The sequence below is a fragment of the Typopeltis vanoorti genome, chromosome 13 (genome assembly GCF_054136105.1).
Source record: "Typopeltis vanoorti isolate ZY-2024b chromosome 13, IOZ_Tvanoo_1.0, whole genome shotgun sequence".
Lineage (NCBI taxonomy): Eukaryota > Metazoa > Arthropoda > Arachnida > Uropygi > Thelyphonidae > Typopeltis > Typopeltis vanoorti.
In genome coordinates, this window is record NC_143561.1 from 20,688,813 (window position 1) to 20,704,791 (window position 15,979).

At 34.8% G+C, this 15,979-nt stretch overlaps 1 protein-coding gene across 2 annotated transcripts in view; it reads right to left on the reverse strand.

Annotated features, from left to right (window-relative positions):
* Positions 1-15,979, reverse strand: part of Sf3b1 (splicing factor 3b subunit 1) — a 329,390-nt gene that overhangs the window by 141,555 nt on the left and 171,856 nt on the right. For both annotated transcript variants that reach the window (XM_090402705.1, XM_090402706.1), the window contains one exon: positions 9,722-10,038. In XM_090402705.1, the coding sequence (XP_090258831.1) occupies positions 9,722-10,038 (317 nt within the window). The remainder of the gene's footprint in view (positions 1-9,721; positions 10,039-15,979) is intronic.

Sequence of the window (15,979 nt, forward strand, 5' to 3'; positions counted from 1 at the left end):
CATGGCAGGTGATGATGATGATATTTTAACGCCAAAAGAAATTCATTCGAAGTTCATAAAAATTCATGCACTCTTCTCCTTCGTTTTTTGACAAATAAGAAATGGGCTGCCGAGTTTAAACATGGCCGTACCAGCCTTGAAGATGTTCCATGTGAAGGAAGTCCAAAAAGTAACAACACCAGAAATCATTGATCAAGTGCATGAAATTGCTGACACTATACGCATTTCAAAAGAACGTGTGGGATATATTTTGCATGAAGAATTGCAAATGAAGAAGCTTTGCACAAGATGGTAGCCATGCTTGATCACAGTAGATCAAAAACACCCTTGCATGAAAATCTCTGAACAGTGGTTGGAGCGTTTTAACAAGAATACAACTGATTTTGTGTGTTGATTTGTTACTATGGATGAGACTTGGATTCACCTTAACACACCAGAATCCAGTCAGGTCAAAACAGTGGACAGAATCCGTTTGTTCAGCACCAAAGAAGACAAAGTCGGTTCCATCAGCAGGAAAGGCCATGGCATCAGTGTTTTGGGATGCTAAAGGCAATTGTTTATTAATTATCTTGAAAAGGGTAAAACAATAACCGGGGAATATTATTCCGATCTTTTAACCAGACTAGACGAAAAAATTCGTAAGAAAAGACCCGGTTTGCAGAAGAAAAAAATCATCTTTCATCAGGACAATGCACCTGCCCACAAAGGTGTGAGAAAATCCACCATATTCCCCAGATTTGTCTCCCTCTGACTTCTATCTCTTCCCCAAACTAAAACTCTTCCTTGCTGGTCAGCATTTTTCTTCGAATCAAGAGGTGATTGCAGCTGTAGAGGGGTATCTTACTGAGAACCACTACAGAGACAGGATAACGGAGCTGGAGCATCACTGGAATAAATGTATTAGTCTTAAGGGAGATTATGTTGAAAAACAGAAATAATTTTGAAATTATAAATTTGTTTTTTCATTGTTAGGCGGAGAACTTTTCAGACCACCTTCGTAGTAGTCCCAATGAGTGACTGGTTTCATATTAAGCAAGGAAATACGAAAACGTATGTTAGAATATGAAGCTATTAGTGACAGAATATGTACAATAAGACTAAAAAGAAAATTTAGAAACATTACTGTCATTTCAGCTCATGCACCAACCGAGGAAAAAGAAGAAATTGAAAAAGATAGATTTTATGAGCAACTGGATGAAGTTTGCTTGATATTCTCTTAGTGATGGGAGACTTTAACGCTAAGATTGGGAAAGATGAAAATCAAAAGCAAGTGGCAAAAATATTTATGTTACATGATAAAAGCAATGAAAATGGTGATTTACTGATGCATTTTGCAATCAGAAACAAACTGTTCATAAGAAGCACATCACTCCCACATAAAGCAATCCACCTGGGAACTTGGAGGGTACTAGGCACGAACAAGGTAAACCAGATTGATCATGTTTTAGTCTTGGGACGTCACTTCTCCTCTATCATTGATGTCAAGAGCGGCAGAGGCCATAATTGTAACAGTAATCATTATTTAGTTGTTGTTGTTGTTGTCTTGTCCTTTGAAGAGTCTTAGATGTTTCCGTGCGCTCCTCGTACTGCTTTGGCTATGTCTGTGATTTTGTTTGTATAGAGCTGTTGTTCAGGATTAGGATCTATTTCTTGCAAGGCTGCTGTAATTGCTGGACAGGTAAAGATGTGAGTGGGTGTCAGTTCCGTATTGGGGCAGTTGTTGCAGTTTCTATATGTTCTCGTATCATCTGTATTGATCTTCATTCCTCTATAATGTCCTGTTCGTAGTCTTGCTATCGTAGTGGAGGTCCTTCTGTCAGCATTGATCTCGGGAATTTGATGTTGTATCACTGATTTCAATGGAATTAGTTTAGCTTTTGCTAGTGCATTGGCATCAGCAAGAGTTATCATATGAGTTTCTTGGTTGAGTTCTCTGGCCTCTTTTGCTAATTTATCAGCTGCTTCGTTGTGATCAATGCCTACATGAGCAGGAATCCATTGTAGAATGCAACTTTTACCTAAACACTTTAGATGATTTAAGAGTTTATGGATGTCTTGTGTGAGCTTGGTATTGCCATTTTTGATTGCCTCCATAGCTGATCTTGAGTCACTGTAAATTATAATTCCTTCAGATTGTTGAGATGATGATAGATTTAAGTAGGCTTCTAGTGCTTTAATTATTGCGTAGAGTTCGCTGGTAAAATTGGAAGCGATTCTCCCAGATCCAACTTTTATTGAAAGTTTTTCACCTTTCGGGAGTAGAAGGAGAACACCAGCGCCTCCATTAATCATATTGGTGTCTGATGATCCATCGGTATAACAAATAACCTGTTTGGAGGATGAAAGAAGGTTGATGGTATTTAGGCCTTTTTCTTTAAGCATTTCTTTTGGTTCTTTTTTTGTACAGAGTTTGGTAAGGTTTAGATTTATGAAGGTATTTGAAGGTAAAGGACTGGAAAATAGAGGTTCTTTGTTTATGTGGACATTTAGCTGATCAAGACCTATTTCTTTCCTGATAGTGTCATCATATTGTAAAGTCGATGATCTGTGAAGTCTGCAAATTTGGTTCCAATGTTCATAGGTTTTTAGGGAGACATGATCACTTTGGTAGCTTCTGATATTATTTATGAATTTTATGGTGGCAAATTTTCGTCTGTCCTCCAGCAGGTCAAGCCCACATTCCTGTTGGGCTCTGATGTTGTTAGTGGATGAGACTGCACCAATGATAATCATTATTTAGTGAAAATGCTTATAAGAGAATGATTATCAAATATGATAAAAATGACAAAAAAGAAGGCTGGGTTATGGGACATGGACAAACTTAATAATGATTTAAAGGAAGTTAAGAAATATCAAGATTACTTGAAAACCAAATTAACTAAAACTGAAAATAACATAGCTGACTGATTTAAAAGTATTGATGAAAAATGGAATAGAGTATAAAATATGATTAAAGAAGCAGCTCTCGAAATGATAGGTGAAAAGAAAAGAACTCTAATGAAGAATGTGATGCAGCTATAAAAGAGAAGAATAGAGCAAGAGCACAAATGATGTAGCTAAATACTAGAAATAATTGGGAGAGATATAATGAACTAAGAAAGAAAGCAAATAATATAATAAAAAAAAGAAAAGAAAATTATTATGAAACAAATAAAAGAAATAGAACAACTTAATACTCAAAATGAAAGTAGAAAATTTTGTGCTGCCATTCAAAAAATATATTCAAGGATTTCAACCATGAACCAGTGCATCTAAAGATAAGAAAGGAAAAGAAAATAGTAGAGAGAGATGGGCAGAATATTTTAAGGATTTATTAAATAGAGAAGAAAATGGGGAAAATATTCAATTAAAACAGGAAAGGACACTGATGCAGAAGAGAATACCCCCTATAAAACCACTAACAACTAGTGAAATTGAATCTAAAATACAAAAAATGAAACATAATAAAGCACTGGAAGAAGATAATATAGTTGCAGAATTAATGAAACAATGGGGGAGATTCAATATGTTTGGTGCTACAGGATATATTTTCAACTGTCTGGTCTAAGGAAGAAATGTCAGACTACTGGAATGTTGGCATAATCTGTCCTATTTTTAAAAATGGAGATAAATTTAACTGTAGTAACTACAGGGGTAGTATATGTTACTTAATGTAGTTTATAAAATTCTCACATCCATAATAAATGACAGACTTAAAGAAATTACTGGAAAAAAAAAAAAAAAAAAAAGGAGAATATCAATGTGGATTTAGATCAAACAGAAGTATCATTAATCACCTTTTCATTATCAGATGATGGAAAAATGTTTTGAACATGCACCAGATCTAAATATGTTATTTATAGACTTTAAGCAAGCATTTGATGGTCTAAGCAGAGATAGTGTACAAAAGTCTATGAAAGAATTAGAGATACCACCAAAATTAATCAGATTAGTAATGATGACGATGAAAAAAAAAAAAAAAGGAAAAGTTAAAATAGAAAATAAATTTAGTGATCTCTTTGAATTTAATAAAGGTGTAAAACAACAAAATGCACTATCAACAACATTATTCGTCATAGCTTTACATCATGTGATTAAAGATTTTGATCAAAGAGGGACAATTTTTAATAAATCAAGTCAATTATGTGCTTATACTGATGATATAGTCATCATGTCAAGGACTAAGAAACGGTTAACCGAGGTGTATAATGAATTGAAAAGAAGAACAAATGATATGGGATTAGAGAACAATGTAAATAAAACTAAATATATGGTGATGTCAACTTCAAAAATAAGAAGAAAACCACAGAATCTACAAGTTGAACAGAAAATTTTTGAAGGGGTGACCAGATTTAAGTGTCTAGGAGATATGGTTGAGAATGAGGCACAATCCATCGCAAATAAACAATGTATTCAAGCTGGTAATAAAGCATACTATGCAAATGTGAGCATGATTAAAAGTAAGCTAATAAGCATAAATACTAAAATACTTATAAAATGCTCATTAGACCCATGGTTACAAACAGCAGCAAAGAGTAGACTCTTAGTGAAAAAGACCAAGACAGTTTGAGGAAATTTGAAAGGAAGATTATAAGAAGAATTTGTGGACCTGTTGAAGAAAACAGCATATGGAAAATATGGTATAGAACAAAGAAATTAGCCAGATACTAAATGAAGAAGATATTGTTAGGTTTATAAAAGCACAAAGACTGCAATGGTTAGGTCATGTAGAGAGAGTGGAAGACTTCCGTATGCCAAAAAGAATGCTGAGAGTGAAGATATATGCAACAAGGAAAAAAGGAAGACTGAGACGGATTGCTAACATAATCCAAGACTTGACTACTATGAAAGTGAAAGGCTGGGAAAGATTAGTCAAGGAGAGAAGATTATGGAGCCAAGTTGTACAGGAGGCAAAGGCTCACAACGGGCTGTAATGCCAGATGGTGGGGAGGTCAATAAATTCTAATTTCCTTTACATGTATTAATCATTTTTTTTAATGTATTATACTATAATTGACATTTTTGTGATTACCTCACAGTATAAAAACAAAGAGTCAGAGGAAACGTATGGGGGTGGGCATGCTATATTAAATACTTTTCCTTCAGTGTTACACAGTGTTCAGCATTAATTCAGACAAATTATGAAGACTACTACTGTGTTAGAATTAATTTCCTGACGTTTCTACCTTCACATTAAGGTCATCATCTGGAGTAAACACACACACACACACACACATATATATACAGAGACAAGCTATAATACATTTCAAACAGTATGCCAAACAGACAATAATTTGATCAACCGTTATCCTACGGCTTGACCTCTAATGAGGGAGAAAAAAAAAACTACATCAAAGCTATATTCTATTTATAACATCATCAGAGAACAAATTCATATAGATAGTTTTATTACAGCAAAAGTGGTGTCCTAATTTAAGATCCTGAATTACTTACAGTAGTATTTATAATTAACTCTTAGATGAAAAGGTTATGTCGGTACAATGTGCCTTCCATAATCTTGGGATTTTTAGACTATCATTATTGTTAAGATTAGGGTGGATGATAAGAATTTATGTTCATACCATGTTTTGGTGTGATGTGCCTTTCCAGTCAATTCTATGTAGAGTATTAAGGGAGTGATCAGAAAGGCTGGATTTACCATAGTTATTATATTTAATGTGCTGTTTATGTTCCTTTTTTAAAAATGGGAATTGTGCATCCTGTTTCACCTGTATAGGGCAAATTACAGGTGTAGCAAATAAGGTATACTCCAGGGTGGCCCAGCAGAGGAAGTGGGGTCCATGGATGAGTTGAATAAGTTTTTTAATTTTGCAGGAGGTTTAAAGGTGGTATTAAAGTTGTATTTCTGTAGTATTATGTTTATTTCATCTGATATACCTTTAATGTATGGAATTGCTATAGTTTTATTGTAATTTAGTTCATTTTTTTTTTAAGTGGGGTCTTGTGAAGAATTTTGTTGATACTATTTTGGCTGTAGCCATTTTTCAGGAAGGTATTGTTGATAACTTAAAATTATTTCATCTTTAAGTGCTTTGTTCACCTGAGAAAAATCTTCAAAGCCCTGTTTTTTAGTGTGTTAATGACATCCAGTCTTTGTGTATTTTGCTGTAATAAAACTAACTATATGAATTTGTTCTCTGATGATGTAATAAATAGAATATAGCTTTGATGTAGTTTTTTTTTCTCCCTCCACTAGAGTTCAGCTCAGTAGAATAAGGTCGATCAAATCATTGTCTCTTTGGCATACTGTTTGAAATGAATATAGCTTGTATCTCTCTCTCTGTGAGTGTGTGTGTGTGTGTGTGCGTGCACGCGTGCATGTGGACTCCAGATGATGACCTTAATATGAAGGTCGAAATGTTGGAAAATTAAAGTAATTAATTGTAACACAGTTGTAGTCTCCATAATTTGTCTGAAATGAATATATATTAAATACTGCATGTCATACTTTCTTAGACAAGTATAACAATTGTACACAAAATTCAGTTGCCAAAAAATGAAAAATAAATCTGTCCTCTAATTTTCCTGCAACACAACACAATTTTATTTATATGTTAATTTTATACCAAACCATACTATGCACACAAGAATTACAGAGATGCCTCAAACTAGTATCCATAGGATCAAAACACACATTAAAAGATTCTTAAAAAAATAAAAGATACTGATCTGTCCACAGTAATGATTGTTAATATCAAAACTAATAACAAAGTATCAAACAAAGTTAAAATGTTGGTATATAAAAACTATTACAGTCATTTTCTCACTCAATATAGCCTGTTCCAAAAATATTTCTACAGGGGTAGAGCTTTGTCTTTATTTCCAGGGAATAAAGATGACTGATGTGGAAGTATTAACCTTTACCCCCTAAAAGTTTGGTATAGTGAAAAAAGTATAAAGTAACCATACCTGGGAACATAATCTCCTTAACAGAGGAAAAACAAAAACATATTGTGTGCATCCCACAAAAGTATTGTATCTCTCTTTACATATGATATCAATAGACATAAAGAATCTGCATAAAATTACTTGGAGGTATTCACCAGGATACTTGGTAATCTGGTGACCACTTAGAGAATTGTGATAACTATTAGTATGTGTGGTACTGTGCTACCTTTCCTTGCTAGTAGTATGAGGATTTCCAGAAGTCATAAGTATTTTTTCAGACTATTTTTTTTTTTGTGGAAAAAAAAAGTTACAAGTTACTTTTGTAACTTTTGGATAATGAAATATTAGCATGGATACTAATATTTCCAATCCAGATACTTTTCTGGATGGGAAGAAGACTGGAAAAGAAACAAACGAAGAGACAAGGAAAAAGTACCATTTACAATAGAAGAAGAAATTTTGAATGGAATAAACCAAATGAACGTGTCTGAGCCACCTGGTTATGATGAACTTCCTACTGAACTGTGGAAATATGGTGACATACCAGCCATCAATTTTCTGCTTAATCTTTTTAACTAAACACCAATTTTTTAAAAAAAAGGAAGACAAACAAAGGTGTGTGAAAATTATAGATCCATAACATTTCTAAGTCACAGATAAAAAATGTTCACGTGCATTTTACAGAAAAGAATAGAGACTTTAATGAATGAGAACAATAGAAGATCATGCAGGCTTTAGACCTGAGTATGTACTATTAGACCACATTTTTAGAGTTAATAGCCTGGCTGAAAAGCATTGGACATACAATTTACCTATATATTGCAGTTTTATTGACTTTAAACAAGCATGATTCCAACGACAGGAACAAAATAACAAAAATCTATGATGCTGGCATGAATATCAATCACACTAAATATGTAGACGATATTATTATTCTTGCAGAATCTAGAGTACAAATGGAAAAGACAAAAATTTTACATGAAGAGTGCAAAACTTTTAGATTGTTTTAAGCAAAACTAAAACAATCAAAATAGGAAGAGAAGAGGTGGGGTGGGGGAATGTTAATAAACTTAAAGCAATTTACATATTTTGGTAGTCTCATTACTTCGACAACACAGAAACAGTAAAATACAGACTTAGCAAAGGATGGTCTGATATGAATAAATTAAACAAAAATATGGAAGAATAACAGTATTTCAAAAAACATCAAACTAAAAACTATGGAGCTGAGAAATGGAGACTCAATCAGAAAGAAATACAGAAAATCAGAGCATCTGAATTGAAATATTTCTGAAAAATAAATAAGACTACTGAAGAAAAAAAAAGAGAGCCAAAAGGCTTCACTTCGGCAATGCAAAATTATTCTTAATATGAATAATTTTGCATCACCGAAGTGAAGCCTTTTGGCTCTCTTCTTTCACTAATTCTGCCTTTTGTGATGTGACACCTTTTTTGGCAACTCGTATAATAAAGTATAAGTTCTGCATCACTTCAACCTGAGTATTTACATCTGGGCCTGGCTCCCACTGACGAGACCTCCACAAAGGTCGAAACCGGTCTGGGTAGTGACCACCCCCCCCATAATGTATAACATCATACATGCCCGTCAGGACATGTGTTTTACATTATGGGAAATACTAAGGATAGTGATCAGAGCTTACTCCACTTTACTACGAGTTGCCCACGTCATGAACGTTTGCTTATGCTTGGATCTGCCAAAACTTTTATAGTTTCTATATTCAGCACGAAACTCTTGTAGTTTCTCTATTCAGCTTTGAAAGAATGTTGGATTCAATATCCACTTAATTTGAATAATAAATAAGACTAATTGGTCAGAACACAAAACAAATAAGCAAGTCAAACATGAATTGAACTATAGAGAAGACATCATAGCTATAATTCTTAAACGGCAATTAAGATGGTTTAGATACTTCCAGAGGATGTTCTCTCAGAGATTATAAAAGATAGTGTTTGGGGGAATAATCTTTGGAGGAAGATGATCAAGAGGCAGACCAAACAGAACTTGGCTACAGTCTTTGAAGGCAAGGGCACAATTATTGAGCTTCAGAGATGACAAATATGACTAGAGATAGAGCTAAATGGCAAAGATTTGTTCATTGGGGTATTCAACCAGTCATTTGAGAGATGAGAAATAAGAGGAAGAATTTAAATCTGGTAGGAGGGAAGCCAACTTCATATTTTTCAAATTAAATGAATGTGTAAAAGACTATCTATGGTGTTTTTTAATTTGGGGTCTTCACCTTAAACAGATGGAAAAAAGACATAATCCTGTATAATTCAGTTTGCAGGCAAATTCATGCAATATTTGATGTATAAACATCTGGACTCTAATATCAATTTTTGTCATTATTTTAAAACTATCTTTAAATATTTTTTTTTGTATCTGAAACAAAATTTAATACAATTTTTTTTTCAGAAACTACTTCTGAGAGCACTATGGATAATTTATAGTAATTGGCATCTCTGTTATAATACTCTCTTCTCTCTCTCTGGCAAGCGTTCAAATGTCAAAAAACCTAGAATAAAACTTTGACTTGTTGTTTTCCTTGTTAATCGTACTAAAGGTTCTAAAATTAAATTTACCTGCTTGCTTCCCATTTAATTCTTTTATCATTCTTTCTGAAGATGGAGTTAAGTGAATTCTGAAATATTAAAAGGCAGACTATTGCAGCTACATTTGTCACAAGCAAGAAACAATGTGCAATCTGAATAATCAATAGGAAACCATTTTTTGAAAGCACTTATAAAAAAAGTCGACCTTTGAGTGAAACTTAACTCTGAATATGAGAATTACATAACATAAAACCATTACCAAAAGCTTGTCAAAGTACTGAATATCTTCAGGCTTCAAAGGAGGTAAATTGCCTTTTGGCTGTGTATCCATCATCTTAATAGGATCATCTTTTTGAAGAAAAAATCCAGAAGAACCACCTAGAGGAGTAGGAGTAGCTGTTAGTTTACGAGCTGGTGTTCTAATTGGTATATAACCAGCAGGTGGTTGAAGAACTTTATATCCTGGAGGAAACATAGTATCCAATTCTTCATCAGTTAAAGGACGATTTCTCTCATCAATTTCACGTTCCCAACGGTAAGCCTGGAGTTGTTCAGGAGTCATAGCCATAATGTGACCTTTAAAAATACAGACATAGGTTTCCTCATTAATATATCACTTATATACTACTCTTTTAAATGCAGCATGCATTTAAAAGAGTAGTATAAAATCATATTTCTTTTAAAATCAAATATTGCCATTACAAATGTCAAGCACAATAAAAAAAAAAAAAAAAACATTGCTAAATAAAATATGCAAGACATATGTATACAATTAGTACTGTACTAATATGCATTTTGAATTCAAAATACATATTAATTCACATGTTCAATCAATCAAACTAATTTTAATAATAAATGTTTCATCAAATGAAAATTTAAAGAAAGCATTTTTCTTCCCCCCCCATATATCCATTATCCCTGCTTATCCAATTCTTCTCCGAAATACTCTATATCTAAAGTTCAACTCTGTCCTCTTGATAACCATGATTCAGACCATAATGTCATCCAACTCCTTGGCTGCATCCTTCAGTCACTCTTAACCTTATGTCCTCTGGCACTATAATAGCCAAAAGGAATAAACCCACTCCTTTCCATGGGCTGGCTGCAGTTTTTGCTCTTTTGATCCAGACACCTGATCAAAATGAATAACTGAAAAAATTCCTACCAGAATGAAGCCACCTCCTGCTCCTCATACATTCCACACAAAATCCTAGACCATTATCCAAACCTGTTTACAAAAATGGGCCAAGAGAATGCCAAATGCCTTGAAACCAAAACTCCAGCATCCCATTCAGACTACAAGACAGCACGTATCAGCTGCAAAAAGAACATTAGCCAATCCAAATCTAGCTTTGAGATGGCCAAGTACAACAAAACTGACTCAAATCACAGCTGAGCATTCTAGTCCCTTAGGCCACTGAACAGAATATCTGCTCATGTATGTTTCCTTCTTTCTCTCTTATATTCATCATCAATCCAAACGATAAGGCTAAACTTCTTGAATCATTCTTCTCCTGCGATTCTTACATTAATGATCAAGGCAAAGTATCCCTTATCACCAAGAGATACATTGTATGCCTCCTCTAGTTCCCCCCCCCCCCCACACACACACAATCAGAAAAGAAAAGACAAGAATCCTGAATAACTTTGATATCTACACTCCTGGTTCTAATGGGATTACCTCATTCCAAACTGCATGTATAACTTGTCCTCCTGAACTGACTCTCACAGTTATCATCTCTATATGTTCATCTGACCTCTATCCCTCAGCATGAAAACTAGCCTATATCCAACACACCAACGAATACAAAAAAGGAGATAAAAAATAGTCATCCAACTATTATCCTGCTGCGCTCACCAGTTAATCAATGATCCCAATATGGATTCTGCTACTCTCACTCTACAGCAGATCACCATGCAAACATCACCCATCAACAGACAAAAGTTTCAGGAAGTTTAGTGAAAGCCTTGTGGTTACTTACCAAATTACTATCATATGGCCTACCATTCACCCTTCACAAATGGACTGACTATTTCTCCTCTGGTTATTTACTACATGCCATGATAGATGGCTTTCTTCAACTTTCCCTAGAACATGTGTGAGAACTCATAGCCCAGAGCTGCAACATCCCTGGGCTAAGAGTTTATGAATTTATTAGTAAAAAGTTGAGGTTTGTGATAGTTCATTTATAATGAACTACCACAAACCTCAACTTTTTACTAATAACAGTTCATTCATCTTTTCCTTCATTGCAGTTCATGCATTGATTATACAGCCCAACTTCCATATTCAGTGCCTTGATCTCCATGCTATTTTCAGTGGGAATGAGGACAATCCTGCCTTATTTCACATGAAAGATCTTGCCCTAACTTACAACACTAATGTCACCTGGCATCACATTACACCTAGCATTCTTGGCATCAAGGGAGGTAAAAAAAAAAAGAAAAAAAAAAAAAGTGTGTTACTGGTTTTGCAACCCTGCATGTGGGAGACTGATATTAAAAGAAATTCTTGATTCAAATCAGAATCCTTGTAACACAAAATCACTTATTAGAAAATAAGGCTCTGCAATCAATTAGCTAATGCAGCAATTGTAATTAAAAAAAAGAAGAAAGAACTAAAATCCCTAATGGTAAACTATGGGTTTGGTCTTGTTACAGAGGTATCCGCCATAGCTGTGACTGCAACGAGAATAACATCAAAATTTCTGGTCAATTAATACAGCAGTATACTTACTGAGATGGGGAGGATGGGCTTCACCACTGATGCTTTGTCTAAAAACAGACTTTCAGGTTTGAAAAAGATTGGGAATAGAGGCTAAACAAAGTGTGGCATATATGTTGTGTTATCAGAAAACAAGCTCTTAGCCATTTAATATTTGAAAGATGCTATGTTTTGTTATCCAGGTTTGTAAGATTGCTTATATAAGTAGGCTATCTATAAACAGTAAATAATAAACAATTGGAAAGACATATGACAAACATGACTATGAAGAGAGAAAGTTAACTAGCGGCAAGTTCTCTTTTAGGATGGTGATATTGAAATGCACCAAAAACATATCTAATGTATTTAGGCCATTGGAACAAATAAACACATCACTGATCTAGTGGAAGACCTTTTCTATTTTGCATATATATAGCAAAATGATAAGTTTTGGTTTATTTAAGAGGTTTAACACAAACTGAGGAAGGGAACAATAGCAGTCCCACCTAGTTTCCTCTCCATGAAAACTAACAAGGATGAAATTTCAACAATTCACAAATGTCATGGTTAGGACTTAAAGAATCAAGAATATATTTTAGTGATACATCAACTAAAAGGGGAATATTAAGCTGATCATGTTTCAGGATACTGGCTTTCTTAGAATCTAATAATTTCACTCTCTCTCTCTCACACACACACACACACACACACACACACACACACACACACACACACACACACACACACACACACACACATGTATGTGTGTGAAGAGGGACTATATATATATAGTGAGAGAGAGAGAGACATTAAAAGAAGACAATGTGGAATGAATACCAGGAATAGTGCAGGCCAGAAAAGTTATGAGTATTGTTATTATGCTGCTGCAAGTAAGATGGAATGAATGCAATAGTTCAAAAAATGAGTGCTCACTTCACCAAGATCTATCAATCTGGTGTATGCAATAATGCACAGCACTACCACTACATTGAATGAAGAGAGAGGTGCATGAGAAGGGGGGGGGGGGTTCTAGAGCTGTTGCACTATCTGGATAAGAGTTCGGCAACAGGGACAGATAGGATATCAGCATATACACTAAAGGAATGTGCAGCTGAAGTGGATAGGTGCGTGACCTATTTGCATGATTTCAGTCTTAGTTCAGGAAAGATTCCACAAGAATGGAAAGAATGTATGATAATCCAATTGCACAAGAGTGGTAATACCGATGCAGTTACCATCGACCTATCAGTATCTCTGGAGTGATTGTGAAGATTTTAGAAGGTAGTAAGAACTTGCATATAGAAACAGGTAGACGAAGAAGCTATATTTTACAAAGAACAGGGTGGGTTTACTAAATGTAGGTCATGTCTAAGAAATTTGCTCATATTTTATAATATTGTTATGCCTGAGTTGGATAAATGGAATAGATACACTATAATACTGCTGAACTTTGTTAGGCATTTGACAGGATATCACATGAAAGGCTTTGCATACTCTGGAGAATATGGGATAGGAATGTAAACTATTGGCTTGGATAAGTGTGTATAACAGACAGGTATCAGAAAGTGGTATATGGGGGATGTGAATCTGCCAGGTTTAAGGTGGCCAGTGTGTGTGTGGGGGGGGGGACAGGGATCAGTCCTTGGACCATTATTGTTTAATCTATATATTGATATACTGGAAAGGGCCTGACAGGAGATCTTCAATTGTTTGCTGATGATGCAAAGATAGGCAGGTAAATCAGAGATGTTACTGATATACAACGTTTATCAATTCAATATTATAAAATGTCAAGTTATGCACTTTGGCATAATGAGATATTATTTTGGTGGAATTATGCTTGGAGAAACTAAGAAGGCTACAGAGTTAGGGTGGACAGGTTGATTGGGGTGGATTAGGACTTTATTGGTGCAAGGACAGCAAAAGTCATGCTGCACCAAACCAAAGGTTACAGCTGCATTCAAGGTAATAATAAACAGCAATAAACACATAAAATAACATCACATACAAACAGTAAATTTAAAAAAATATTTAAAGCAAAGCAGTATCTAACATACGAATAGAATTTAAAATCAAATGTGGTTGTCTGATAAACCAGTGTAGTAGTAAGAAAATCATTCCTTTCTAGAGTGAAGTGCTAGAACTACACCAAAACATGACAAACAGTGAGATGAATGCTACATTGTTCACGCATAAATGGATGGGTAATCAGCCTTCAGTAAATATAGATGTGTAAGACAACTGTGACCTAGCAAGAACAACTTCCTCTCCTCTGTTGACTTGACTGTCAATGCTTAATTTCAGGCTTAATCTTGTGTAATTTATTTGTCAGTGCTTCCTGCCATGTTGATTGACATGTGATTATTAATCCCATATCAATCTGATCTTTATAAATGTACAGTCTATATACAGGACTGACACAAATTACCTACACAACCTAGAAGCCAATCTAGTGGCTGCACGTGCAGTCTCATTTCTCTCAATTCCAATGTGGCCATGGATCTAGAACAACTAATTTCAAAATTTTTCTCTCAATTCCAATGTGGCCATGGATCTAGAACAACTAATTTCAAAATTTTTCTCTCAATTCCAATGTGGCCATGGATCTAGAACAACTAATTTCAAAATTAAGCGCACTCAATTTGTACAGCAATTTTTTTAGAATCCCAGAGCAGTGAATGTGGATTATACATGAGACGAGATGGCCTATAAAGAACTCAATGAGTCTGTATAAATTATACACTTCTGGTAGTGGTTTTCTTTTATATGAATAAGCAAAAGCTGAATTGCATGCAAATCTGCTGTATAATTACTGCAGTGAAATGGAATCTGATCGGATATGACAAGGTCAGGAAATACAGTGGCACACATTTCAGACTTTCTTAAACTAGCATGTTGAATGATTGCATGATGAAGTACCAACCTGCCATGGAGGAATACTGTTATGTTTGGTATGAGTAATGTCAAATTCATGCCAATAGCTTGCATAATCTCTTTAATACAAATACCAAATGGAGGTATGGCAGTCTGATGTGTGCGATGTTGAGTTTTCTAAAGTAGAGAAAAGATGTTAGTCCAGATATTGGAAGAGACTTTATTTTTAGAGTATAGTTCAGAGACAAATATTTCTATCCGAGTCAGAGCCGGTACCTTTACCTCGAAATAAAACTTTGAATGTGTGATGTGCAAAGAGCACCACATCATAATCCTTGATGATGGATAGGAGCCAACCACTGCAGACTATTCTGCCTTCCAGAACCAGAGACATGAGATCCATAATCCAGATTTGCATGTGCAAGTACATGATAATAGTGAAGCAATGAAGATTAATCTGCATCCCATTCAGAAGAGGAAAGAGTACAAAGGCAATTCAATGCTCTCTTGCACTTTTCCCCTAAGTTAACAAATGTGAGCTTTCTGTCAAAGCCAAGTCCCAAGCATTATATGGAAGGATCACATAGTGAAAAATGCAAATGCAACTCAGAACATAATTGCAATGGTGAAATGAATATTAACATCTAAAAATATGGAAGTTGTTTTGCCTCTTTACAAGGCCTTGATACGATCCACACCTAGACTACTCTGTGGAAAGGGTACTAAGAAGAGTTACTAAGATGATATAGTGATTATGGAATGTAGAATAGTATGTGGGCCACATGCTGACAGACAGGAGAAAGAACGGCAATATGACAGAGGTCTATAAACTTTTGAGAAGGCATTATAGAACATCGACTGATAAAATTTTTCATTATATGGAAGGTGGGGAAAAGACAAGAGGGCATCTGTGGAAGTTAGAAAGGGGTGAGAACTAGA